The 26,054-nt window shown below is 60.5% G+C and overlaps 3 protein-coding genes across 3 annotated transcripts in view; all 3 read right to left on the bottom strand.

Moving 5' to 3' along the window:
* Positions 1-798: 798 nt before the first annotated feature.
* Positions 799-21,822, bottom strand: ACTN4 (actinin alpha 4). Its single transcript, XM_074810089.1, is given in 25 exon segments — positions 799-1,928; positions 2,018-2,176; positions 2,950-3,015; positions 3,222-3,302; positions 3,400-3,527; positions 3,530-3,545; positions 3,658-3,708; positions 3,711-3,839; positions 5,087-5,221; positions 5,382-5,564; positions 6,435-6,575; positions 6,684-6,792; positions 7,330-7,411; positions 7,414-7,479; positions 7,884-8,031; positions 8,260-8,490; positions 8,591-8,683; positions 10,179-10,264; positions 11,036-11,117; positions 11,233-11,311; positions 11,634-11,721; positions 11,805-11,891; positions 13,688-13,807; positions 14,143-14,257; positions 21,634-21,822. Coding segments are annotated over 25 exon segments (2,772 nt in total). The 5' UTR covers positions 21,772-21,822; the 3' UTR covers positions 799-1,769.
* A 1,317-nt stretch (positions 21,823-23,139) lies between these two features.
* Positions 23,140-25,297, bottom strand: EIF3K (eukaryotic translation initiation factor 3 subunit K). Its single transcript, XM_074810123.1, has 8 exons — positions 25,111-25,297; positions 24,790-24,888; positions 24,575-24,695; positions 23,922-23,996; positions 23,704-23,770; positions 23,542-23,619; positions 23,328-23,453; positions 23,140-23,241 (listed from the first exon to the last, which is right to left on the bottom strand). The coding sequence occupies exons 1-8, from the start codon at positions 25,257-25,259 to the stop codon at positions 23,210-23,212; spliced, it is 747 nt and encodes a 248-aa protein (XP_074666224.1). The 5' UTR covers positions 25,260-25,297; the 3' UTR covers positions 23,140-23,209.
* Positions 25,298-25,887: 590 nt separating this feature from the next.
* The window catches only part of RYR1 (ryanodine receptor 1), a 61,396-nt gene continuing 61,229 nt past the window's right edge, over positions 25,888-26,054 (bottom strand). The window contains 1 exon segment of the mRNA XM_074809999.1: positions 25,888-26,001. Within this exon segment, the coding sequence (XP_074666100.1) occupies positions 25,888-26,001 (114 nt within the window).

Genomic DNA, 26,054 nt, shown 5'->3' with positions numbered 1-26,054 from the left:
ACTCCCATCTGTGGAGATAAGGACTGATGACGAGTCTGGCTCCTGCCCCTCCCAATCGCTCGGAATCTGTTAAAACGGCGCCTCCTCTCCTCAGGGCCGGGCACACCTGGGCCTGGGATGGGGCCAGATGGGAACAAGAACAGAGCTGCACCTTCATCAAGTTCTGGTGCAGCTGCAGAAGGGACCTGACAGAAGTCAATGATCTTGGACCCTCCAAACTGCGCCCCCCAGGGAGACCCTTGGAGCTCCCCTGGATCCCAGCGGCCTGTGACCAGCATCTGCCCTGAGCTGGAGCCTCGCAGGGACCAAACCCTGGAGGTGTCGTCTGCTGCCAGAGCTGAGGGCAGGCCGGGGCGAGGTGCCCCCGCTCGGGGCTCGGGGATGGCCCGCGGGGGAATGCCGAGGCCTCGGGAGGGTTGGCTCTGCCCTCGAGAGGAGGGAGATGTTCTCTGAGCTCGCTGCTCTGTCACCCGTCCTCCCTCTGTCTGCCGGGGGTGGGTCCGTGCTTCCTGCTGCTGGACCCAGGTGCTGTTGTCTCTGTGTGTGTTTGTGCGTGTGGGGCACGCCCCTGGACACACGTATAGATCAAGGAGCCGTCGGGTCAGTGGGTGTGAATCTGGTCATTTCAGAATCTGTGAATCAGCCGCTTTTCTCTTTCAACATTTCTGAATTATTTTGTAACAATTAGTGGTTAATAAACCCAGATTTCCCGCTAAACCACCGCCGTGTCAAGACTTTCATCCGCGACAACCCCAAACACAACACCCCCCCCCCTGCCCAGAAGGAGAAAAACGCATCTTATTGCCCTTAAAAATCCGACACCTTTTATTGTCCTGGGCCCCAGCAGCCGCCGCGGGCAAAGCCGGGGGGGTCCCAGCCGTGGTGGGGGGGGGGGTCCCAGCTGCAGAGGGGGTCCCGGGGAAGGTGGGACGACAGCAGTGAAGAACAGTGCAGCCTCCGCTGTTAGCAGTTAATCAGCAATATTTTAATTGCATGACAAAGAAAACCGGTTAATATACGCTGTTAGGTGAATTACATTTATATAATAAATCCCTAAGTTAATAAAGTAAATAGGAACCTTCTGGCTTTCATTTAAATTTTAAAAGATCAGGCGCTTTTTTTTTTTTTTCTCTCTTTTTTTTTTTTTTTCTCCCCCCCTAGATTTTTGGTCCTCAGAAAAATCTGCTCCAAGGTTGGAGGGATGTGCTGGGGGTGGGGGGAGCCCCCCCCTACACCCCCCCACCCCAAAGTAGGGGCTACGCTGGCCCCGCCAAGATCCCGTTGGGATTTTTTTTTTGCTCTTAAATTAAAGCGGGGCGGGAGGAGGAGGTTGGGGGGGTGGGGGGGCGTTTGCAGCAGCTTGTCAGTTGAAAAAATAGAAAGGGTTTATATTAAAAAAGATAACGGTTTGAGCCCGAGGTGCCAGACGCACCGAGGCTCCCTGACAAGAAACCTGAAGCGACTAAAAGGTGAGACCCCCCCCCCACCTCCACGCCGAAGTGGGCACCTGCCCTCCCCGCAAAAGTGATAAAAATAAACCCCAAAATAAACTGTTGCATAGGTCGGTGGTGGGGGTGACGCGTGGTGGTGGCTGGTCCGTGACCCCTCTTCTGGTGCCGCCGCGGCGAGCGGGCGGAGGGGAGCGCGGGTGTGCAGAAGTGGGGGGGGGCAAATAAAAATAAACCAAGAAAATAATAAAAGCAATAAAATTAAAGAAATAAGGAGTTTTGGCTCTGTTGCTGGGAAGCACCAGCGCTTGGTGCGTGGGCTCAGACGTCGCTCTCGCCGTAGAGCGCGGTGGAGAAGGATTTGTAGTCGAGGGCGCCGGGGACGGCGTCGGGGCCCTGGTACGGGGCCATGCGGGCGAGGCAGTACTCGGCCTGGTCGGGGGGCAGCTCCCGCCGCAGCTCCTCCGCCGTGATGTAGTTCTGAAAAGGGGGAAAAAAAAAAAAAAGCGGTGAGAAGGTGGCGGCCATCCCGGCGCGGCGTCACCGAAGGCTCCGCCGCGGGGTCTCACCTTGTCGCCAGCTAAAACTTTGAAGGAGGCGATGACCTGGTCGGCCGTGTCAGTGTCCGTGGTCTCGTGCGACATGAAGTCGATGAAAGCCTGGAAGGTGACGATGCCGCTGCTGTTGGGATCCACCACGCTCATGATGCGGTTAAATTCGGCGTCGCCCTGAGGAAGGGGAGGGGGTCGGAGGTGAGTGGAGGGGCCGTGAGAGGTTTGTCGGGGTCGCGGAGCGGAAGGGGGGAGTCACCGCGGCGTGAGGGCGTCGCCAGCCTTTGGCGGCGGGCGGAAAGGTGAAAAAAAAAAGAGTGTGGGGGGAAAATAAAAAAAGAAGAGGAGAGGAGAGGAGAGGAGAGGAGAGGAGAGGAGAGGAGAGGAGAGGAGAGGAGAGGAGAGGAGAGGAGAGGAGAGGAGAGGAGAGGAGAGGAGAGGAGAGGAGAGGAGAGGAGAGGAGAGGAGAGGAGAGGAGAGGAGAGGAGAGGAGAGGAGAGAAGAGAAGAGAAGAGAAGAGAAGAGAAGAGAAGAGAAGAGAAGAGAAGAGAAGAGAAGAGAAGAGAAGAGAAGAGAAGAGAAGAGAAGAGAAGAGAAGAGAAGAGAAGAGAGAGAGAGAAAAGAGAGAAAAGAAAAAAGAGAAAAGAAAAAAGACGAAAGAAAAGAGAAAAGAGAAAAGAGAAAAAGGAAAGGAAAGGAAAGGAAAGGAAAGGAAAGGAAAGGAAAGGAAAGGAAAGGAAAGGAAAGGAAAGGAAAGGAAAGGAAAGGAAAGGAAAGGAAAGGAAAGGAAAGGAAAGGAAAGGAAAGGAAAGGAAAGGAAAGGAAAGGAAAGGAAAGGAAAGGAAAGGAAAGGGAAAAGGAAAAGGAAAAGGAAAAGGAAAAGGAAAAGGAAAAGGGAAAGGAAAAGGAAAAGGAAAAGGAAAAGGAAAAGGAAAAAGCAGATAGCATACCAGGCTGTATCCCGTGGAGATAAGGAGAGCTCGGAAGTCATCGGTGTCCATGCTTCCCGTGCGCTTCTACTCCGAGAGGATGAAGAGGAGGAAGAGGAGAGAGGTGGCCGCAGAGAGCGCATGCAGAGGTGGAGAGGAAGAGGAAGGAAAAGGCAGGGAGGAAGGGAGGAGAGAGGCACAGATGGGCTTGGAGGAGGCATTTGGGCAGGGAGGGAGGTCACGGGGGGGAAAAATCCACCATGGGAGGGGAGGAAGGGAGGAAGAGGAGGTACCTGCTGGTCGTTCTCCACGTCGTAGCCCAGGCTGATGAGACAGGCCTTGAACTCCTCCAGGCCCAGCGCGCCACCGTGGTCCTGCACGGGGCGGGGGGGCAAAAAAACCCCATTATTAGTGGGAATCTGCCACCCCCGGGCTGGAAGGGCAAAAGGGGGGGTCTGGGGGGGTGGGTACCTTGTCGAAGTGGTTGAAGGAGGCTCTGAACTCCTGCATCTGCTCCTGACTGATGCCTTTGGCGTCGCGGGTGAGGATCTGGTTCTCCACCTCGTTGATGGTGCGAGCGATGGTGGTGAGAAGCTGCTCCAGCCCACGCGGATGTGCTGGGGAGAGGGGGGGAAGGACAAGCAGCGTCTCAGCGTGGGGGGAAGAGACACCCCGAGACCACGCTGGCTCCGCGGGGTCACCCCGGGGGTGGCCGAAGGGTTCCGGTACCTCCATGGTGTAGTTGGTGTGTTTGTTGTCGAAGATCAGCGCTTCCTGGATGTGAGCTGGTGCTGCTGCTCCAGCAGATCGAGGTTGGGTTTGTAGTCAACGATGCTCTGCTCGTATTGCTTGAGTTGGTTGAGCTGGTCCTCCAGCGTGCCGTGCATCTCGATGGAGATACGGCCGATCTCCTGGGGACGGGGGGGGAAAAACACCCGTCAAGGGGCGGGGAAAAACAAGGAGTGAGGCACGAACCCACCTCATCTGCTGGAAATGGGGGGAAAAAAACACCCATCAAGGGGTGGGGAAAAAGGAGGAGCGAGGCATGAACCCACCAATCTGCTGAAAACAGGGGGGAAAAAATGAGGAGTGAGGAATAAACCTGCCCGATCTGACAATGGGGGGAAAAAAAACACCCATTGAGGCTCAGGGAAAAACAAGGAGCGAGGAATGAACCTGCCTGATGTCCTGAAAATGGGGAGAAAAAACCACCCGTCAATGTCGGGGAAAAAGGAGGAGCGAGGCACGAACCTGCCCGATCTCCTGGAAATGAGGGGAAAAAAACGAGGAGTGAGGCACGAACCCACCCGATCTGCTGAAAACGGGGGGAAAAAACACTTGTCAAGGCTTGAGGAAAATTGAGGAGCAAGGCACGAACCTGCCTGATCTCCTGAAAATGTGGAGAAAAAACGAGGAGTGAGAAACGGGCCCGCCCGATCTCCTGAAAATGGGGGAAAAACCCACCCATCAAGGGGCGGGGAAAAAGGAGGAGCGAGGCACAAACCCGCCCAATCTGCTGAAAACAGGGGGGAAAAAACACCCTGTCAAGGCTCAGGGAAAAACGAGGAGCGAGGAATTCGCCCGAACTCCTGGAAACGGGAGGAAAAAATGAGGAGTGAGGCACAAACCCGGCTGATTTCCTGAAAACGGGGGGAAAAAACGAGAAGAGAGGCATGAACCCGCCCAATCTCCTGAAAATGGGGGGAAAAAAACCACCCTGTCAAAGGTTGGGGAAAAACGAGGAGCGAGGCACAAACCCACCCAATCTCCTGGAAATGGGGAGAAAAAACGAGGAGTGAGGCACGAACCCGCCCGATCTCCTGAAAATCGGGGGAAAAAATAAAAAGTGAGGCATGAACCTGCCCGATCTGCTGGAAACAAGGGGAAAAAAACACCCTGTCAAGGGGTGGGGAAAAAGTAGGAGCGAGGCACGAAACTGTCCGATCTCCTGGAAATGGGGGGAAAAAAAAACCCCCGTCAAAGCTTGGGGCGCACGAGGAGGAGCCGAGCCGCGGCGCGATTTTATCCGCGGATTTATCGCTTTTTGGAGCAGGACAACACTCCGGAGGCCCTGGGGCTCTGCCGTGGGGGCGGCTGAGGGCTCTTGGGCTCTGACAAACCCCCCGTGGCCACCGTTCTGGCGCCGGTGAGCCCTCACCTCCATCTTGGTCTGGATCCAGGGCCCCATGAAGTTGGCCTGGCTGGCGAACTGCCACCGCAAATGCTCGTTGGATTGCTGCTTGCTCTGCTCGTCGAGCAGCGCGTGGTCCCTCTTCGGAATCAGCTGCTGGACCTGCCGGGAGAAGGCAACGGCGTTGGAAAATCCACGAGGATGGAGGCGTTTTGGAGACCCCCGCGGGGCCCGGGCGCGGCGAGAAGGAGCTCGCGGAGCCTTGCAACGGCCCCGTGGTTCTGCCATCGGCCTCGCGGGCGTCGCAGCTCCCGGCCCTCACCTGTTCCCACTTGGAGTTGATAATTTGCGGGGTGATGGAGGTGTAGGGGTTGTTCCCGGAGAGTTTGATGCAGTTGAAGTCGGCGATGCGCTGCACTTCCTGCTGGATGCCCAGGATGGCCTCGCGCTCCTTGTCGGCGTCGGGCAGGGTGGACTTGAACTGGTCGTGGGCCGTGATGAGTCCCTGCAGGAGATGCAAAACTCTGAGCAGGTTTGTTTTTTTTTTTTCTTTTGACTTTACAGAATCCCAGAATCATCTCGACTGGAAAAGACCTTGAAGATCATCTAAGATTCTAAATCGTAAGACACGTGCTCCAGACCCTGCACCCTGCCCTTCTCTGGACACGCTCGAGTCATTCAAGGGCCTTTTTGGGGTGAAGGGCCCAAAACTGAACCCACTCATCGAGGTGCAGCCTCAGCAGTGCCGAGCACAGGGGTGAGATCCCTTCCCTGTCCCTGCTGGCCACGCTAGGGCTGATACAAGCCAGGATGCCACAGAACCACAGAATAATTTAGGTTGGAAAAGACCTTGAAGATCATTGAGTCCAACCATAAACCCAACGCCGCCAAGTCCCACTAAACCAAGTCCCCAAGTGCCACATCTAGAGGTCTTTTAAATCCCTCCGGGGATGGCGACTCCACCCCTTCCCTGGGCAGCCTGTTCTGATGCTTCTTAACTCTTTCAGTGAAGAAATTTTTCCTACTATCCAATCAAAACCTGCCCTGGCGCAGCTTGAGGCCATTCCCTCTTGGCCTGCCGCTGGGTCCTTGGCTCAAGAGACTCCTCCCCCCTCTCTGCACCCTCCTTTCAGGGAGTTGCAGAGGGCCAGGAGGTCTCCCCTCAGCCTCCTCTTCTCCAGACTAAACCCCCCCAGTTCCCCCAGCCGCTCCTCGTATGACATGTGAAGGGTGAAACTTTCCCCCTTTCCTTTCCACCAGCTCATCCCTCCCCTCAGGAGAAGCTCCCCAGATCGCGCAGACCCCAGAGCGTCTCCTCAAAACAGAAGACAAAGGTCTCAGGGGGGTGGCGGGGGGGGAAACCGCGGGCTCCCACCTCGATCTCCTCGATGGTGTGGACGATGAACATGTCCTGGAGATCCTCCATGGCGCTCTCCATCCAATTATTGAAGGAGGCCGCCCTCTTGGCATACTCCAAGTGCAGCTTGTCGATCGTTTCCAGCTGCTTCTCCGTTTTCTGCGCGTGGCCGGAAGAGTCAGAAGTGGAAGAACCCCCCCCCACCCCGCTCTGGTGGCCACCACGGTGGCCCCGTCCCCGCGGGGGCCAGCGAGGAGCCGCACTCACCTCCAAAGCCTTCCTCCGGCTGTGGGTCAAAGAGTCCAGAACATCCCACTGGTCGCAGATTTTCTGGCACCAAGCGTTGACGCTGGGCAAGTCGTAGTAATCCAGCTCGCTACAACGGGGGGCAAAAAAAAAATAAAATAGCGGGGTGAGGGGACGGCAGGGCAGAGGGGGAGCTCCCCCACATCGCTCTCGGCTACGAGCTGGGCGAGCTGCGCCGACGGGGCTCGTTAAACCCCCCCCCAGCGGCTCCCGGCCTCGGCGTTTCCGAGCTGTGTGTCCCCGTTTCCCTGCGCCTCGAGGCGCTGGGATAAGGGCTCCATTGATGGCTCTGGACTTGCTTTTGGCTTTCAGTGTACTAATTATATTCAAGTTTATCTGACTGGAGGGGGGGGAAAATAAAAATAAAAAGAGCCAGGCTGCCCGGGCGGCCTTACAATAACTGTATTCTAGCGGTGGAAAAAACAGGAGGGGGAAGGGATGGGCAGAACAATGGGGGCACTGTGCAGCGCTCGGAGGTGAGCTGCGGCCCGGGGTTTTGCCGCGAGACCCCCGAAACGCCGGGTTTTGCGGAGAACAGGGGAGGAAGAGGCCGAAGCTGGGAGTGTTTGGGGTGTTCTGGGGGTGTTTGGGGGGTCCCCGGATGTACTTGAGCTCCTGGGCGATGGCAGCGATCTGCTCCACACGGTCCTGGTGAGCTGCCAGGTCGCTCTCGAAGGCTTCATGTTTCGGATGAGGGCTTTGATGTCTGAGAGGGTGGCGGTTTCGTAGTCCTTCTGCTTCAGCATCGTCTCCTTGCCTGGGGGGGGGACGAAGAAACCCCGGCGTGGGGGGGGGGTTGTCACCTCCCTGGCAGGGATGATGCTTTGGCCGCTCCAAAGGGGCACCGCGGGCTCGCAGGAGGCGTCTCCTTGCAAGACAGACCCATTCCCCCCCCCCCTCAAAGTTCATATGCATCCAAATTCCCCAAAATAAGACAAAAACATCCCTGGGAGGTGCTGCCCGTGGGGCAGGGGACACTGGTCACCAGGGCCACCACGCCGGCCCCGCTGCTCGCCGGATTTTAAAAGGCTCGAGCTGCTTTCCCGAGGGCTTCACCACCTGGGATGGAGGCGAAAGCTCCCCGTTGTCCCCCCCTCTGCGCCGAAAGGTGCCCCCCAACCCCCCTCCCTTCAGTCCAGGGGTGCCCCCCAACGCCCCCACCTTCGGTCCAGGCCTCGTGGATGGAAGCCTTCTGCCGGAATTTCTCTGCCAGGTGGTCGAGCCGCTCGAGCCGCCTGATCTCGTTCAGTAGCCACTCCTCGTAGCCCTTCTCCGCTTGCTCCAAGTGCTGCCACCTGTTATTGATGTCCTGGGGGGGGCGCACAGGAGCTCAGGGGACTGCCGGGGGGGGGAGGTTCCGGCTGCTCTGGGAGCTGTGGTGCAGGTTTTGGGCGAAGGGGAAGAAGAATCCACCCCCAGAACCCCGCTGGGAGCCCAGCAGCTCCTCTGCTCTCAACCGCAGCGTTCTGACCCCAAAATGGGGGTACACCACCACCCCCCCCCTCAAAAAAACCTCCCCGCTCTGCCCCACGCTCACCGAGACCATTTTCCCCTCGGAGGGCATGAAGGCGGGTCTGTTGCTCAGCCGGAGCTTCGTCTGGAGGGTGTTGAAGTTGATCTCCAACTGGCATTTTTCCTGCACTTTGGGGGGTTTGTGGACGCGCCGGTAGTCGCGGAAATCTTCCAACTTCTGCTGCATCTCCTGGATGGTCTTTTGGGGGCTGCGATCCTCCAGCCAAGGGATGGTGCGTTTGATCCACTCCAGAAGCTGTTGTGGGGGGGGGAGGAAAAAGGGGTTGGAGGGGAGGTTTGAAGTGGGGGGACGGGTCGTCTCCCCCTCCCTGAGCTCGTCAGCGCTGGCGACTTACGTCGGAGGCGAGTTTCTCGTAGTCTTCCATCAGGTGCTCGTTCTCCTGGTTGATGGCCAACACTTTGCAGATGCGATTCGCCGCCGTCTTGGCCTGGAGAGGAAGAGCAGGACGAGGCGGGGAGGCGGGGGGGGAACACGCTCAGAGCCTGCGGAACCCCGACCCGCGCGGCCCAACCGGCCCCTATTTTGCTGGAGTCGGGGGGATTTAGGAGCGGCGGAGGGGGAAGACGCAGCCCAACCTCGGGGGGCTCCCCGAAAACACCGCGGGGGCGACTTCCAGCGCGGTTCTGGCGCCACAAATTTGGGATTTGAGCGCTGGAGGCCACGCCGCGCCGGCCTTCCTCCTTCCCTGCTCTCTATCTGGAGGCGCCGCTGCCCCGCCGGCGTCCGGCGCTGCTTTGCGGGGAGCAGGGGAAGGCCCATCACGCTCGGGCTGCTCCTTTTTTATTTTTAATCTTTTTTTTTTTACCCATCGCTAAGCACCCTCCTTCGGTCTTCTGCTCTCCCGTGAAGGCAGATCCTCTCTACACTGGGCGGGAGGAGGCGGAAAAGATAAGCCTGGGGGATCGAGTACCTTGGTAGGCAGCACAGAAAGAGTCCAAGAGGAGGAGCTGAAAGCCAGACATCAACAGAAATAGCAGAGAGGGTCTACAGAAGGATGGGGAAGAGGAAAAACGAGTCGCCACGGGGGAAAAGGAAAATAAAATAAATAAAAAAAGCAACGCTTCGGAGGTCTGAAACCCAAGGAGAAGGTGAAGGGGGACGGGACGCGGCACCGGGCGGCTCCTCCTGCTGCTCTGGGTACGGCTCGACCGCGCGAAGGAGAAAACGTTGCGTGTTCCCGGAGCTGCTCGAGGCCGGGAGGGACCAGCCAGAATAAAAAGCAGTGGCCGGGCGGGGGATCGCAGCCCTCAGGATGCTGCGCCGGGGGCTCCCACCGCGGCGGGGGCTCCGAGCACGACCCCGGGTGGCTCCGAGCACGCCACCGGCTTTGGCCGCCCGAGAGGCTCCTTCGTTTCCTAAATCCCGCCGGATTAACACGCAGCGGTAACGGCTGATCCACCCGGAAGGGCGAGGCGCTGCGAGCCAGCCCCGTTTTGGGTCTAAACACGAGGCGTTTGGGACAGAAGGAGAGGGGTGGTGCTGGGTAGGAGCCCGACTTGGGCACCCCGCGGCGACATGCAGCGCCCAGACACCGGGACAGATTTCACGGGAGGTTTCCTTAACGAAGATTTCCCTAACGAAGGCCTCGGGGACACCGGGGCCCCCTCGCCCCGATTTCAGACGCTGCCTCGAGCTCCCACAAGCCCGGCTCGCGCCGAAGAGACGCAGCAGAAACCCGGGACTAGGGTTCCTCTCGGTTTACCCCCGTCACCCGTCCACGCTAAACCGGGAAAGGCTTCTCCAGCGCCGGCCCAGCTCTCGTCCCGGCTCTGCCCTCCTCCCCGGGCGAAGCGGAGCTAAAGCCGGCCCCGTTTTAACGCTTCCAGAAGCCGCACAGCAACGCGACAGCCCTCAGGAGACCGAAGGTGCGGGGTTAGTAGCGAGTTCGACCCAAGCACGCAGCTCCACCCGGCCAAGCTCACCTTCTGAGCACCCGAGAAAGCGTGGTAGAAGCAGGAAACGTATGTCATGATGGCCTTCTCATCGGGCCTGAGAGTGCCTACAATATCTGCGCAGAGAGAAAGGGAGGAGAGAGGGTGAAGAAGTGGCAGGGGCAACCCTCGACCCGCCTCGGGCATGCAGCGGAGGAGAAGCAGCGCTTGCTGGGGCCCGGGATCCAAACCAGAGCTGGCTGACGGCCTTAGTTTTGTCGCCGTCCTTCCCCTATTTTCTAGCTCAGCCTCTTGGCGAAGCGTCGAGGCTTCGCTCTGAAATCTCAAAGCCTCATCGGGAAGCTCCTTCCCACCCCAGGTCAGCGCCATGCCCCGGCACGGCGTTAATAAATCTGAGGGGAGGCCGAGCGGCTTTTAAAACCCGCCGTTGAGCGAGCTGAGGGCTGGTTCCCGAGCCAACAAGAGACAAAAACGGCCATCTGGAAGAGAAGTCGCATGAGTGTAGGATGCTCCAGTTGGAAAACGTTACAGTGAGATGGACACAGCCGCCCTCCGGTACCTTCTGAGCCCCCGAAAAGGCATGGTAGAAGCTCGACACATAGGTCATGATGGCCTTCTCATCGGGGCGAGCTGAGTTGACAATGTCTGCAAGTGAACAACAAGTGTTAGACCGAGAGCGAGACGCTCTCCGCGCCGGGCCGCGGCGCCAGCTCCGCTTTCGGTTGGAATCCTGCAACGAGCAGCTCTTAAAAGTCAGATAATTACACCTGTACGGGCAGAAGAGAGCGTTAAACACCGGCCCCCCGCAGCGTTCAACCTCCCCCAGTCGCCAGTTCCGCGCCAGGCCGGCTCCCTCGGCGCCGCCGTGACCCAAGCTGGGAACTTACCCTCCGCGTCCAGCATTTTGGGGATGTCCAGGTATTTTTCAGCCACTTCGAAGGCGTTGTTCAGATTCGTCACGGGGTCATCCTGGAGAGAAGCGGGGGACGAGCGGTTGAGGAGGGCCTCGGGGAGCGCTTAGAGGGATGGACGGACAGACAGCCACGCCGCCGCGCCGGCTCAAAGCTTGGATTGAGATTTTTACCTTTCTGAGATTGTTGTATTCGATGAGCTCCGGCCTGTGTCTGTGGATCAAGGCGTTGAACGCAAGACCGTCCTTCCAGCTGCAAGAGAAGAGAGCGGGGAGTGAGATCCCTGCTTAAAATCACGCGAAGCCCCGAATCATTCATCAGAAAGGCCAAAACAAATTGTGCATCTTCCTCCCATCCTGGAAAAATTCTCAAGGGAAAGGCAGCCCAGAGAAGGGGTGGATATTTCAGGTGTAACTGCAGCAAATAAAATATAAAAAAAAAAACCCCACGAGCTGCACTTCCCCCTTCCAGCTTCACCACTGAGTATTTCAGAGGAGCCCCAGAGTGCAGCGCTGACGGCCCCCGCGGCGCGTCCCGCAGCGAGGCGGCTGTCGAGGGGGTGGGAGGGGGTTACCTGATGTGGAAGTTCTGCACGTTGACGTTTTTGTAGGGAGCTGTCTTCCTCTGGCACCAGAGCAACAAACCCTCCTTCGCCGAAGTCTCTGCAAAGGGACGCAGGCGGCTCACGATCCAGCCGGACTCGGCGCGCGGAGCCGCCTCCGGCGCCCGCGTCCCCTCCCCTCACCTTCCACCGAGATGTCCTGGATGGCGAATCGCAGGATGATGGTCCAGATCATGCCCAGCGTCATCTTGGTGTTGCCATCGACGATTTCTGAAAGCCAAAAGGAAAAACGAAGCGGTTCAGCTCCCCGTAACCGACATCCCCTCACCCTATGGCGCAATTCCGCGGGATGGGGGCGCGGCGGGAGGCCGGGAAGCCCAACGCTCCCCGCCGGCATGTCCGAGGAGACACCGATGGCTCGGCAGCTCGCCAGATCTTCAGGAGAGCTGGTGGCACGCGGAGCTCCTTCCCCGTCCCTGCTCCACCGTCACGCGCCGAGGAACGGGCAGGAGCTGCCGGAGCGGCGCCCGGGATGAATTTCACCGCCGGTGTGAAACGAGGAGACCAGCCAGCTTCACGTCGGACCCTCGCCCCGCGGCCGTCGTCACTAAAGAAATCCAGGACGGCGGCGCGAGAGCGTCCTCCAAAAATCAACGTTTCCGAGGCCGCAACGCGCTCGGGGCCGCGGCTCGTTCAGGCAGCGAGGAGAAGCGAAGGGGCTCGGCGAGACCGCGAGGAACCGGTGTTTCTTCCGTCTCTTCGGGGGGAGGTGGAGGGACGGAGTCAGGCTACGCCAAGAGCAGTGACCGTCCCGCTGACGCGTGGGAGACTTGGGTGGATCAACGGCTGTTGCAACCGCCGCCGCGCCCTCGCATCTCGGGTTTTAACGCGGCACCAGTCGGAACACGCACCGGTTTCGGGAGCGAGCAGCTCTCCCCCCAGCAGGCAAGCGACGCCAGCCGCCCAGACTTCAAAGATGAACCCTCGGAGCGAGCCGCGGTCTCGCAGCCGCTTCAAAAACTGGCTCTGCAAGGTGAGCGGCTGCCAAACAGGGCCCCGGCCCTGGCCAAAACCACCCCGGGGACGCCCTCGGGCTCTGGCAGTGGCCACTAAATCGGAAAGGAGGACTGGGGAATCCTCTGCCCCAGCCCCGGAGCGAGGTGGATGGGGAATTAAATCCACCTCTCGTCAGCGGGAAGGAGCAGGCCGCGTCCTCTCCCGCATCAACCCTTTGACATCTGGGTGTTCGGCGCGAAGGCGAGGCCGAGCCCGTTCCCCGAGGCACGGGACGCGCTCGCTTTCATTTTCAACCCCAAGAAAACTGAAGGAAAATTGGGTTTTCTGCTCCATTTGTCGTGCGGACGGATCAAATTGACGCAGCTGGGGCAGAGCCGGGGGTTGGGAGAACCCCACGACTGAGGAGAATCAAAAATCCTCATCGAATGGGAGGAATTTTGGTTTTTAAACCGTAACGTTCCTCCTGGCGGCGCACGCGCTGGCCGGGGCTCAAAGGGACCAGCGGGCAGGACGACTCGGAACGACGCAGATGCAAATATTTGCCTTTTCTAGGGATTTTTTTTTTTGGATCCAATCGGTCAGGGCAGCAGCAACGAGCCTGGGGAGCTCCAAACCAACCGTCCAACCTGCCCGCGGGCCGAAAAACAAACAAAACGCCTCGGGCCGGCGCTCGCCGCGGGAGGGGAGCTCCCGCCTCGCCTGTGGCGGGGAGAAGCCGCTTTCCCGAGGAGTCCAGCGAAGCCGCCTTGCGCAAAAGCTTCCCTGAAATAGCCGTGACCTTGGCGAGGGAGCCCGCGCCGCCTTTAACCTCCGAGCTCCAGCGCGGCACAGGTGGCACAAAGGGACTGTCCCCGCGGCGGCGCCGGCGGCTCCTCCCAGCTGAGTCAGCGCGGCGATAAAGCCACGCCAGCGAGCGGGACACGCCACGACACAGCCACCGCCCGGGCAGCGTCACCGAAACACCCGTTTCTGCCCTCAAATCACCGGCGCCAGCTTGGCGCGGGGGACACGGAGGAGCCGGCGGGGCTCCCAGGGGGTTTCAGACTCACCTTCGGCTCCGATCGAGACCAACTTGACGCCTTTGCTGGCAATAAAGTTGAGGGCTTTGTTGACGTTGTTGATTTTGTGCACTCGCATTTTACCCCGCTCCGGTTTGGGCAATCGATCGCCTGGAAAGGAGAAAAAAGTGGGATTAAAACTTGGCGTTTCAGGTTAACGGCGGGAGAACGTTGAGGAGGACGAGCATTTAGAAAAACTTCATGTTTCAGGTTAAGGGCGGGAGAACGTCGAGGAGGAGGATGCTCAGAGGCGAGGCCGCGGGACTAAAGACCCGCTTTGAGGTGTGTTTGCACGTTAAATAAAATAATCATCACAAAAACACCCACCGCCCTCCTCAAACGCCGCTTTCTCGGCCCGGCAGGGGCCCGACGGAAAGCGCCGGTGACGAGGGGCAGGAGGGCTGGGGAAGGAGGTTGCCCGGGGTAAATCCGGCGCAGGGACCGACCTGAAATCACCTCCAGCAGCAGCATCAGCTTGAGGCCGTCACGGAAATCCTCGTCGATGTTCTCGATCTGCGTGTCAGCCTTCCGCAGGTGGGAGTTACACCAGGCCGCGAATGTCTGCGAGGAGGAGGAAGAGGATGGTCACAACGGGCACCGCCAGGCTCCGGAGACACACCGACTCCCCCATTTTTTGGGGGGGGCTGCACTCACTGTGCCCTCCCCAATCTCCCACCTCCCCAGAACTGAGGGGTTGGGTGTTATTTTATGGGATAAACAGGGAAACGGGGACTCTGCCGGCACGCTGCGACGTCCGCCGGGAACAAAAGCCGCCCCGCGGTGCCCCGGCTCCGCTTTTTTTCCGGCGGGGACGGTGGAAATCTTGTTGGGGGGGGCGGGATTTGCCCCGCGAAAGCTGCCGGACTCTGCCAAGCGAGCGGGAGGAAGGATGTCCCGGCTGGCAGCTGCCTGCAAAACCTCCCCCACCCAAGGCCTCTGCCAGTGCGGGGAGAGGTTTTTCTGCTCTGTCCTCCCCCTTGGATGCTCGGCAGCAAGTATCTGCTGGCAGCGGCCGGCCAAGGTCAAGGTGTTGAACTGCCAACGGCGCAGATTCCTGCACTGGCAGCTTCGGGATCCACGAGGCACCACCTCCGAGGTGCTGCTGGCTCCCAGCGCTCCCAGTTTGCAGCCGGTGTCCCCCAGCGGACCCCAGCCCTGGGTAATAACACATCGCATTTATGTCACACTCGTAGCTGCCGGCGCCTCGGCTCCGCCGGGACGGGGAGGGAATAAACCCCCGTTAACCAGGCAGCAAAAATCACCGTCCGGCTGCGATCTGAGACCGCTGGGAAGGCACCGGCCACGGTTTGGTTTCCGACGGTCGCGTTGCCAGCGCCGGGAGGGTCACCCGGGCCCCCCTCGCTCCGACCCCTCGCCGCGGGTGGGTGAACAGGGAGCACTGTTCGGTGCTGAGCTCATGGCTGGGGAACGCTGCAGCGACAGCTTTTAACAAGCCCTTCGGCCCACTGGCACCAGGGGAAGCGTTTCCCCCCTCCAGCTGCGTCAGGTGGCACCAACGGGCTAAGCCGGGTTTTGGTTAAACCCAGACCAGGCCCAGGACCCAGCGGGGAAGCTGAGGTTTGAGGAGCTGGGCTCGCTCTGCCCCAATATCTGCTTTTAGGGCAGGGTTTTAGGAGGAAAAAAACCCCTCCGGCCGCCCGGCTGAAGGCTGCAGGATCCCGGCCCGCTTCTCACCCGAGCCGGACGCCGGCTTAGCAGCGTCAGAAATACAAATACGCCAGGATTGACCTTGAACAGGAAAGCGGGGTCACCTTCAGGGGGGAAAGGCAGCGGCTTGTCTGCGTTAAAGCCAGTTTTGCGGCCCGTGGCCTGGCGCAGAGACCGGGATGAGCCCACCCAGGCTGCTGAGGAGCAGCCCCACGGCACCCAAAAAGTCACGTTTCCTCCCCCGGGGACTTTACAATTTGGCATTTCAAGCGCGATTTGGCATTTCAGGCACGTTACGTCTCCTCCCTGCCTCGCCCCACGGCGTGGCCACCTCGGCAAGGAGCGCGGAGATGGCCGTATAAGGGCAAGCGAGCGGTAAATCGGGTGTTCCCGTGTTGCTTATCCAGCCCTCGCGCCCGTCAGCCATCCCCGAACACCCGCTCGTGCCTCCGTCAGGCACGGCCGGGTGTTGTCACCGAAGCAGGGACAGAGAAACCAGCTGCGAAGCGAGCCCTGGCACGTGGAAAAGGCGACTCAAAGAGCTGAATCACCCCCGGCGTGGCAAAACCCATCCGCACGCAGCTGCTGGAGAGAAAAAAACCAACACGCACAAGCGTAAAAACTGGAATAAAAACCCCCTCCGGAGGAATTTTTCCACTTTACGGTTGGAGCGATTCAGCCCCGTCGAGGGGCTCGCTCCTCCGGCACCGGTTTTGTGAGGACGCTGCTCTGGGGGAAAAAAAAAAATTAAGTGGTGCGGCAGCGCCGGGGCCAGTCGCCTTTTGGCACGTGGCTTTGTGAAGCCCTCCCCGGCTTGCCCGCAGCCCCCGCTGACGTCCCCCATGGCCGTGGCGGCGCCGAAAGTTGCCGAAACGCTATGGAAACGGCCAAGGAGTTAAAAATAGTCGCAGAAAGCAATAAAAAAATAAAAGAGAGGGCCTTCGAGCTCTCCTAAAACCTCCCCAGAAGCTCATTTCCTCAAAAGATGACAGATCTCTTCCAAGTCACATGGATTTCTTTTCCGATGGCTACCGGGCAGCCGTGGCACCGAGCCGGAGCCGTGCGCCGGCCGCTCCCAACTGGGGGTACCCGCACCCCCGGTGCTGGAGCTTGCACCCCCACGGTGTGGGGGTGCTCGGAGCTCGTTAGCTAAAAGCCATCAAACGGACCCCAAAATGGGTTCGGGTGGGGGCATCTCGCTGTATCAAGCGGCCTCGGGCCGGAGCTGAGGCGGAGGGGATAAGCCCGGCCTAGCAAAGCCGGCTTAAGGAGCGGCTGGCGGGCAAGGAGCAGCTTTCCCGCAGCAATGCGTTACGAATAAAAAGTTACTAAAAAAAGGAGATTCCACACATGCTTCTGGAATTTCCTTCCCACGGAGGCGCTGGAGAAACGCTTTCCAGGCATTGTATCAAAAGCTGACTTTGTCAGGGAGGAATTGAGGTGGCCCTGCACCTTCCCCTGGCGGGGGCTGAACCCCCCCCCCTTCTCCACTGCGGCGGGGTGGGGGGGGGAACCTCCCCTCACCCCCTTCCCCCCGAAAATCCCGACTGCGGAAGGAGGAGCCGTTCCCTCCGATTTTACGCAACACCTGGAATCGTTGAGGAAACAGCAGAAGGGAGGAGCGCGCCCGGCGAAACCCGCCTCGCTTTCCCCCCCCCCCCCCCTTCAAAAAGCCCCAAATTTGTGGGGTTCTTTTTTTTTTTTTGAGGGGAAAAAGGGTTCATCTGGGCGCCCCTTTCCATAGAAACGTGGCTCCGAGAAACCATCGCGGCGCTGCTCCTCGCAGCGAGACGCCGGGCCGGGGGCTGCCCGGGGGGAGCCGCTTTTTCATTTTTTTTTTCAATTTTTTTAAAACCTGCGGCGGCCGGCACCGGCTCCGTCGGGAGCGATCCTGGTGCATTTTTGCAGCTTTCCTTCCTTTTAAGGCAAACACCGACACGGACTTTAGAACCACGCGAAAAACCTGACCGAAATCCGCTCGGCTGTCCTCGGAGGCCGCAGCACGGGCTGAGTGTTTGTTTACTCAGGGAAATTTATGGGCAGAACCCTATCAGTATTTTTCCATTAGGTCACCACTGACAATAATCTGTCCTAAAAAAAAAAAAAAAGGCATCTTTATTTAGAAATCTACTGGAATAGCTTTTTTTTTTTTTAAATTTTAAAATAGCATCTTCTCGCCCGCGAGCGCTTTCCCCGGCGAGAGGGACCTCGAGCGAGGCGACCGCAGGGTGACGAGTTGGTTTACGACGAGAGCGAGCGCCCGGGCGCTTTTGGTCTCATTTCCAGGGTTTTAAGCAAAACAAAAACAAGCCCGGGAGCACGCAGCGCTGGCCTGAATGCGGCCACGTGCGTGGAAAGCGGCGGCGAGTGCCCAGGGGCAACGGGGGGTCCGGCAGAGCCCGACCTACCGCCTGCCCTTCGTTAGGGCCGCTAATGAGAAGCTCGTTAGGGCAGGAAATCGTTGCCCCGCTCCAAGTTATGGGGCTGCTCTTAAGATGTTGTTGAGGCCGAACAAAGCTCCGGAGAAGACAGGCGGAAGCATTTCCCAGCGTGGCCGAGGTTGGTCTGGCCTCGGCTGGCAATTAGTGGGATCGCTAATTACAGTCGCTAGCGGTTCAGCTCGACCCGGAAGCCGCTTTTTCTTTGAGGAGCTGCAGCTCCAGGGCTCAAGCAGAGGGGGAAAAAGTTACAAAAATCAGGAGAAATGAGGATTTTTCTCTCTGGACGGGGAGAAAAGGGGCACCGAGGAGCAAGGGCTCCCATCCTCGTTAGCAGAGCTTCGTTAGCGGCGCCGTGACCAGCCCGAAATGGCTCGGCCCAGCCCGGGTCGGCTTCCGACTTGCTGGGTGTTTCCAGTCGCCTTCGTTGGGGAGGTTTTGTTTTTTGTTGGTTTTTTTTTTAATTTTTTTTTTTTTCTAATTTGCTGCTACCGGCCGGGCCGGGGGGAGGCCGGACCACGGAGATTCTCCTCATTCTTTTCCCTTATTAGGCTCTCGGCTCGACCGTTTGGGGAGAAAACAGCTAACTCAGGGGAGGCCGATGGCAGGAAGCAGCCGGCGGGGGGGGGGGGGGAGGCAGAGACACCCACAGCCCCCATTTTTGAGGGTCAAAAGTCAAAATTCCTCTGGGCCCGGGCTCGAAGGCTCCATTTTTGGGGGGAGATAAGGGCGCAGGTGAGTCAGGGCCAGCGGGCGCACCTGCATTCCTGCGAGGATGAGGAGGAGCTCCGCGCCGAAGGCTGGCAACGCCTCTCGCCAGCCGGGCGTTGGCACGTCGGGGTGTTTGGGAGCTGTGTGGGGAGGGGGCGGCGGGGGGGGCTGTTTTTCCCAGCGTTTCGAGGCCTGAACACGAGCTCCACGAAGAGCTCGCGCTCGTCGGGTGACGCAAAACCAACCACGGGGTATTTCTCCGTTTGCCGACACCGGGAAGGAGGGATGCCAGGACGGACAGACGGACACTAGGAAGGACGGACGGATCGTGCCCCGCTGCTCCAGCCACATAGTTGAGATTCCAGAGGAGAAACCCCGGGGACTGGACACATCCCAGCAGCAAAAAACCGCAACCGTCGGGGTGATCCGCGCCGGCACGAGGCCTCGGCCGCTCCCGCTGCCGCGCAGGTTCAGGGGGTTCCGAGGCTCGAAGCTCGCCGCCTCCTTCATCCCCCCCCCCCCCCCGAGATCCAAAAGACACAAAACCGCCCCAAATGAAGTAGCGAACTTGAAGACGAGCACGCTGCTCCTTCGGACGCCGCTCCCAGCGCCACCTGCTCCTCCTCTGAGGGTCGGGACTAACTTTTAAACCTCATCCTTCGGGGAAGCCGGATCCCAAATTCCGCGTCCGTACCCGAGGAGGAGGAAGATGAAGAGCTGCTGCGGAGGCAAACTCACCGCTGGCTGCGGACAGAGAAGGGGGAAACCGCTTCCGTGGGGCCAACTGGGGGGGGGGGGGGCGAGGGGGGTGGGTTTTGCAGCCCGTTAATTAGCCAGCTCCACGCCCCAAGCTAACGAGGACTCGCCTTTGAACCAGCTGGAATTTACAACCGCTGGCTCCCGCACCTCATCCGTCCGCCGGCGGAGCCGCGCTCGGCAGCTCGGGCAGCGAGCCACGACGCGATTCCCCCCCGGCCTTGCCCGCCCCGAGACTAAACAGCTCCGCGACAGCTCCACCGAGCCGCACGGCAGCCAAAAACCCTCTAAATATTGTGTCTCCTTCTCCACGTGAGGTTGGGAAACCCGGCAGGAGCTCGGCCCCGGCTCCTCCGCAACCCCACGGCGGGGAAACTCGGGCGTTTAGCGCCGACAGACCCAAAAGCTCGTTAAAAACGAGGCCGATGGCAAAAAAAAAAAAAAAAAAATGTACATTATGGCCCCAGACTTGCTGGGAAGCGGCGGGTCGGGGCTGGCTGAAGCAGCGCTCCAGGGAGGAGCAGGCCTGGCACACACTTCCTTTGCCAAAAATGATGCCATTTAGCTGTGAATTTAAAAAAAAAAAAATTAAAAAAAATAAAAAACCCCAAGGTAACTATGGCAACAGAAACCCAGCGTTCACATTTCTGAGTTTATACAGCTGTCCGCACCGGCGTGGCGACCCACGCCGCTCCTCCCAGCCCGGGGGCTTGGCCGTGGAGCCCGACACCCCTAAATAACCTGCAATTAAGGCAATTAAACAAAAATAGGAGACGGCCACCTCGCTGCCTTCCCGCAAACGGTCTCCGACGATTAACCAGAGCCCCCGGCGCGCGCCGGAGGGACGGGACCCGGCCGTGCCGCGGCCGGCGGGGCTTTGCCACGGCGCAAACCGGAGGGTCCCGGCGTTGGGGCACGGCGCAGGTGGACCCCCCCCCCGTTTCTCCCCGAGCCCCCCGGTGAGGCGCTGAGCGTGCCGGGAGTGTCATCCTCTCCCTGAGGTGCCTTTCGACCTGCCCCTCCCTGCCACCGCCTCTCCCCCAGTGCCCTTTTTTCCTCTATTTCCCCATTCCTGTCCCGGGGAGCGGATCCTTCTCTCCGGACGATTTTACACCCCGTTCCGGTGGCGTTTCGCTCCCCACGGCTGCTCCCAAAAGTCCCCCCCCTCTTGCCCAGGCCCACCCCCCCCCGCCCCAGTGCCCCCCAGCCCTTGGGCCCCAGGACGCCGTCACCCCTCCCCAGCACCCCCGGGTGTCCCCTTGGGGGTGGCTCCCCCCTGTGCACCCCCTTTCCCCTATGGCTCCCCAACACCCCTTCCCTCCTCTCAGAGCCCCCCCCCATTTCCTACCACAGGGTCTGCAGCATCCAGGCCACAGTGCCCCCCCCCCGCCACCTCCCTCCCCTCCTGCCCCCACCCAGGAAGGGCCCCTCCAGAGCCTCCCCTACCACACTCTCCTTCCTCAGGGGCTCCCTGCTGCACCCCTCGGGGGCTCCAGCACCTCAGAGACACCCCCCACCCCCCAAAAAAAACCCTCATCTGCCCTCACAGCAACACCCCCCTGGCCCCAAATCCCCTGAACCCTCAGCTGCCCCCCCCAGCTCCTGACAACATAGGGGCCCCCTCAGGCCCCCCCCAGCTCCTGACCACATAGGGGCCCCCTCAGCCCCCCCCCCAGCTCCTGACCACTTAGGGACCCCCTCAGCCCCCCCCCCCAGCTCCTGATCATTTAGGGGCCCCCTCAGGCCCACCCCCCAGCTCCTGACCACTTACAGACCCCCTGAGTCCCCCCAGTTTGTGACCATTTAGGGACACTCTCAGCCCCCCCCCCCCCAGCTCCTGCCCATTAGGGGCCCCCTCAGGCCCCCCCCCCCCCCCAGCTCCTGACCACTTACGGACCCCCTGAGTCCCCCCAGTTTGTGACCATTTAGGGACACTCTCAGCCCCCCCCCCCCCAGCTCCTGCCCATTAGGGGCCCCCTCAGGCCCCCCCCCCCCCAGCTCCTGACCACTTACGGACCCCCTGAGTCCCCCCAGTTTGTGACCATTTAGGGACACTCTCAGCCCCCCCCCCCCCCAGCTCCTGACCACTTACAGACCCCCTGAGTCCCCCCAGTTCGTGACCACTTAGGGACGCTCTCAGCCCCCCCCCCCCAGCTCCTGACCACTTACGGACCCCCTCAGGCCCCCCCAGCGACCCCTCAAGCCCCCGCCCAGCTCCTGACCACTTACGGACCCCTGAGTCCCCCCAGTTCGTGACCACCTAGGGACGCCCTCAGCCCCCACCTAGGCCCTAACCCCTCAGACCCCCCCCTCAGTCTCTGACGCCTCAGGGGTCCCCTCAGGCTCCCCCCTCCCCGGGCCCACCTTGCGCTGCTGCTTCTCCCAGGCGGGATCGAGGAGGAGGTCTCGGTCCCAGTCGTCCTCCTGGGCCATGTAGTCGCCATCGGGGACGGGCGCGTTGCCACCGTAGAGGTGCTGCCCGGCGCTGTGATAATCGACCATGGCGCTGCGTTCGCTCCGCTCCGCCGCGCCGCCCGGCTCTGCGCGAGTCCCGCCCCGCCACTGCGCATGCGCCTCGCGCCACGCCCGGGCCACGCCCCCTGCCCTCGGACACACCCCCCGAGCCCACAGGCCACGCCCACCCCGCGCTCGCACACACCCCCGAGCGCGCAGGCCACGCCCCCGCATGCGCCGGCCGCCGCGCCCTGCCTAAGTATTCATGAGCGGGCGGAGCGGCTCATTAATATTAATATCCGCGGAACTGCTCGCCTTTAGGAGCCACGTCCCTAAGGAGCGGCGCCCTCCTTAATATGCATGAGCAGACGAGGCATGGCATTAATATTCATATCTGCGTTACTGCTGGCCTTCAACAGCCACACCCCTAAGGAACTATGCGCTCATTAATATTCATGAGTATGCGGGATGGCACATTAATTCATTAACTCACCCCTAATGAGCTGTGTGCTCATTAATATGCATGAGGCAGGGCGGTGTAGTAATATCCACATTCACACTACCACTCGCCTTCAACAGCCACACCCCCAAGGAACACCACTTTCATTAATATGCATGAGTAGACGGGGACACAAATTAATATTCATATCTGCAGTACCAATCGCTTTCAATCACACGCCTAAGAAACTGCCCTCATTAATATGCATGAGTAGGCAGGGTGACATTAATATTCATATCTTCAGTACCACTTGCCTTCAGCAGCCACATCCATAATAAGCTGTGTGCTCATTAATATGCATGAGTAGACAGGGCAGTGCATTAATATTCATAGCCATGGTACTGCTTGCCTTCAGGCACAGCCCCAAGGAACATTCTCATTAATATGCATGAGTGGGCAGGGCAGTGTATTCATATTCATATCTGCTGTACTGCTTTGCCTTCAAGCCACACCCCCAAGGAGCATTGACCTCATTAATATGCATGAGTAGGCAGGGCATCAGCATTCCTATCTGCTCAGCCACACCCCACAGGAACGGTGCCCTCATCAATAAACATGAGTAGGTGGGAGGGCACATTAACACTCATCTCTGCAGCACCACGTCCCTAACAGCACCCTCATTAATATTCATGAGGGCAAAAAAACCACACACGGGGGCAACTTAACCCACTCCCATGAAGAGCAAAGGGATCATTAATATTGATAGTTGGGCGTGGTCATGCATGGAGGGGCGTGGCCTCCCCAACAGTGGCCCTCCCACTCCCCCAAGCAGGGCTGCCCCATGGTGGGGGGGGCGCAGGGTATCTGCCCCTCTCCCCCCTCCATGCTGCCCCCAAACCCCCCAGGAGGGGCCAAGCTGCACCCCCAAGACCCCCCCCCCAGCTCCGGGGACCCCCCCAAAAAGGACCACAGCGCCCTGGAGGCTTCTCTTTTACTGGTGGAGCCACAAGTTAAAATGCAGGGGGACACGACGGTAAAACGGGGGGCTCAGAGGGAGGACGCCATGATGCTGGAAACACCTGTAAGAGAAGGAGGAGAGTGAGGGGGGTGTCCTCAAGCGGGGGGGGGGGGTCCCCAGGGAGTGGGGGGGGTCCCCGACACCCACTGTCAAAGTCGATCTTCTCCACGATGTTCTTGGGTTTGATGCTCTCCTCCTGGTTGCAGATAAAGATCCGCCCGGGCTCCGGCTCCGTCCAGCCGTATTTACTCATCCAAACCTTCAGCTGAGCCTCTGGGGGGGGGGGGGGGGAAATGGGGGGGCTTCAGCCTCTCAGGGGTGGCCCCAGCCCCCTCCCCAACCCCTCCTGGCACCCCCTTACCCGAGAGGTCCCCCAACATCTCGGCCAGCAGCCAGCGGTCGATGTGCTGGTAGGTGATTCCCACCACGTGGCAGATGACTGCGGAAAGAGACACCATGAGCCCCACCCGAACCCCCAAACCCCCCCTGGGACCCCCCAAACCCCCCCCCGGGACCCCCTCACATTTCCTCACGGAGTCCTCGAAGCCGGTGATCCCATCCAGCAGCTCCATGTTCTCATCCAGAGCTTGCTGCGAAAACGGGGCGGGGACGGGACACACACGGTCATTAAAATCCCCAGATAACGAGCTCTGGGGAGCACCCCAACTCCTCTGAGGTTTGGGGGGCCCCTCTGCTGGGTTTGGGGTGTCACCCCCCCCCCCCTCCCCGTGCAGCACTCACCCAGAAGGACTGGAAGTGGCAGGTCTCCAGCAGCTCCCCCAAGTAGAGGATCTGCCTGATGGGTCTCTCTTCCTGCTGGGGCCGGGGGGGTCAAGGGAAATGTGGGGAGAGGGGCCCAAAATCGTGTTTTTCCCCCCCAAAATGAGCCCTCAAATCCCTAAATTGGGGTCACCAGATCAACAGGAAGAGAATGACAGGGGGTCTGCAGGGCAAAGGCCATTGCACCCCACCGGGGAGGAGGCTGGGGGGGTTGTGGGGGGGTATGAGGTAGCCAGGGGCTGGGGGATTTGTGGGGGGGGGGGTGAGGTGGGAGGTGGCCAGGGGCTGAGGGATTGGGGGGGGGTAGGAGGTAGCCAGGGGCTGGGGGATTTGGGGGGGGGGGGGGGGTGTGTTAGGAGGTATCCAGGGGTTGAGGGATTTGGGGAGGGGGGAGTGGGGGTAGGAGGTAGCCAGGGGCTGGGGGATTGGGGTGGGGGGGGGGTAGGAGGTAGCTGGGGGATTGCGGGGAGGGGGTAGGAGGTAGCCAGGGGCTGGAGGATTTGGGGGGGGGGCAGGGGGTGGGTAGGAGGTAGCTGGGGGCTGGGGGGTGCGTGTGCAGGGGTAGGATTGGTCCCCAAAATCCCCCCCCCCCCCCTCCCAGCGTGGGGGGATACGTGGGCCTGGTCGATCATGCACTTGCAGAGGGTGAAATCCGTGTGCGGGAGGTTGGTCAGCGCCTTCAGCAGGATCTGGGCCGTGACGGTGGTCTGGAAGAAGGCGGGATTGAACTGGTACCTGCGGAAGGGGGGGCGGGGACACGCATTGGGGGGGGCGTTGGGGGGGTGACGGGGCATTTGTGTCCCCCCCCCGGCCCCCCCGCCCCGCTCACAGTTTCAGCACGGCCAGGTTGGCCTCCAGGTCGTAGGCGTTTTCCTTGGCCTGTGTCTCCACGTAGCGCTCCAGCGTGGCCAAGTTCTCGGGGTTGTACCTGCGGGACACGGACGGGGAGGCCGCACCCCGCCAGGAACCCCCGTTACCGGCCCGTCCAGCGCCCGGTACCGACCCTCGTCACCCCCCAGCGCCGCGTTTCCGGGGGGCCCCTCAGTCCTCGCAGGCCCCACTCCCCATCATCCCCCCCCCCCCGCTGCCATTACCGGTCCGTGGCGGCCCCTCGCCCCGCCGCTGCCCCCCGGTTCCCCCCCGCCGGTACCGGTCGATGCCCCGCAGCAGTTTGCCCACGTTCGCCCGCATCTGCTCGAACAGCGCCATGACGCGCAGAGCCGCCGGAAGCGGAGGGGCGGCCCCAGGCTCCGGCGGGCGCGGTAACTTCCGCTTCCGGCGGGGGCGCGCGCTGAGCATGACGGGACGGTGGAGGACTCCAGGGGCAGGAAGCGAGAGGCGAGGCGGAGGCGGGTTATAACACGTAGCCACGCCCACACGTACAGGCCCCCGCCCACATGTACAGGCACCGCCCATACGTACAGCCCCCGCCCACACGTACAAACCACGCCCGCACGTACAAACCACGCCCACACATACAGGCCACGCCTACACGTACATATCACTCTATACATACAGGCCCCGCCCACACGTACAGGCCCCGCCCTCCACGCTGAGTCCCGCCGTCGGGCCGGGCCGCGCCCACTGCGCTCACTCCCAGTAAAGGCCTGGGGACTCGGCCTGGTCTGACTGGGGCCAACTGGGCCAAACTGGGGCCACCGTTAAACCCAACGGCAGCCGCCTTGGGGGGAGCAATAGGGGGGGTCATACTGGGAGGGACTGGGACATACTGGGAGTGAGGGGAGGGGGTCACAGCGGGATGGACTGGGCTGAACTGGGAGTGATGTGGGGGGTCACAGTGGGATGGACTGGGCTGAACTGGGAGTGATGTGGGGGGTCACAGCGGGATGGACTGGGCTGAACTGGGAGTGATGTGGGGGGGTCATACTGGGAGGGACTGGGACATACTGGGAATGAGGGGAGGGGGTCACAGCGGGATGGACTGGGCTGAACTGGGAGTGATGTGGGGGGTCACAGTGGGATGGACTGGGCTGAACTGGGAGTGATGTGGGGGGGTCATACTGGGAGGGACTGGGACATACTGGGAATGAGGGGAGGGGGTCACAGTGGGATGGACTGGGCTGAACTGGGAGA

This window comes from Strix aluco, chromosome 33, assembly GCF_031877795.1.
Source record: "Strix aluco isolate bStrAlu1 chromosome 33, bStrAlu1.hap1, whole genome shotgun sequence".
Lineage (NCBI taxonomy): Eukaryota > Metazoa > Chordata > Aves > Strigiformes > Strigidae > Strix > Strix aluco.
Note: the sequence above shows the minus strand (reverse complement) of the source record. Positions and strands in the feature narration are given on the sequence as shown.

Bases quoted from the DNA above. Each gene is read 5' to 3' on its own strand.
- EIF3K (XM_074810123.1), bottom strand. From the start codon at position 25,259: ATGCTCAGCGCGCGCCCCCGCCGGAAGCGGAAGTTACCGCGCCCGCCG. The intron at 24,696-24,789 runs GTGAGCGGGGCG...CCCCTTCCGCAG, and splicing joins AACCTGGCCGTGCTGAAACT to GTACCAGTTCAATCCCGCCT. The intron at 23,771-23,921 runs GTGAGTGCTGCA...CCGTTTTCGCAG, and splicing joins GCCACTTCCAGTCCTTCTGG to CAAGCTCTGGATGAGAACAT.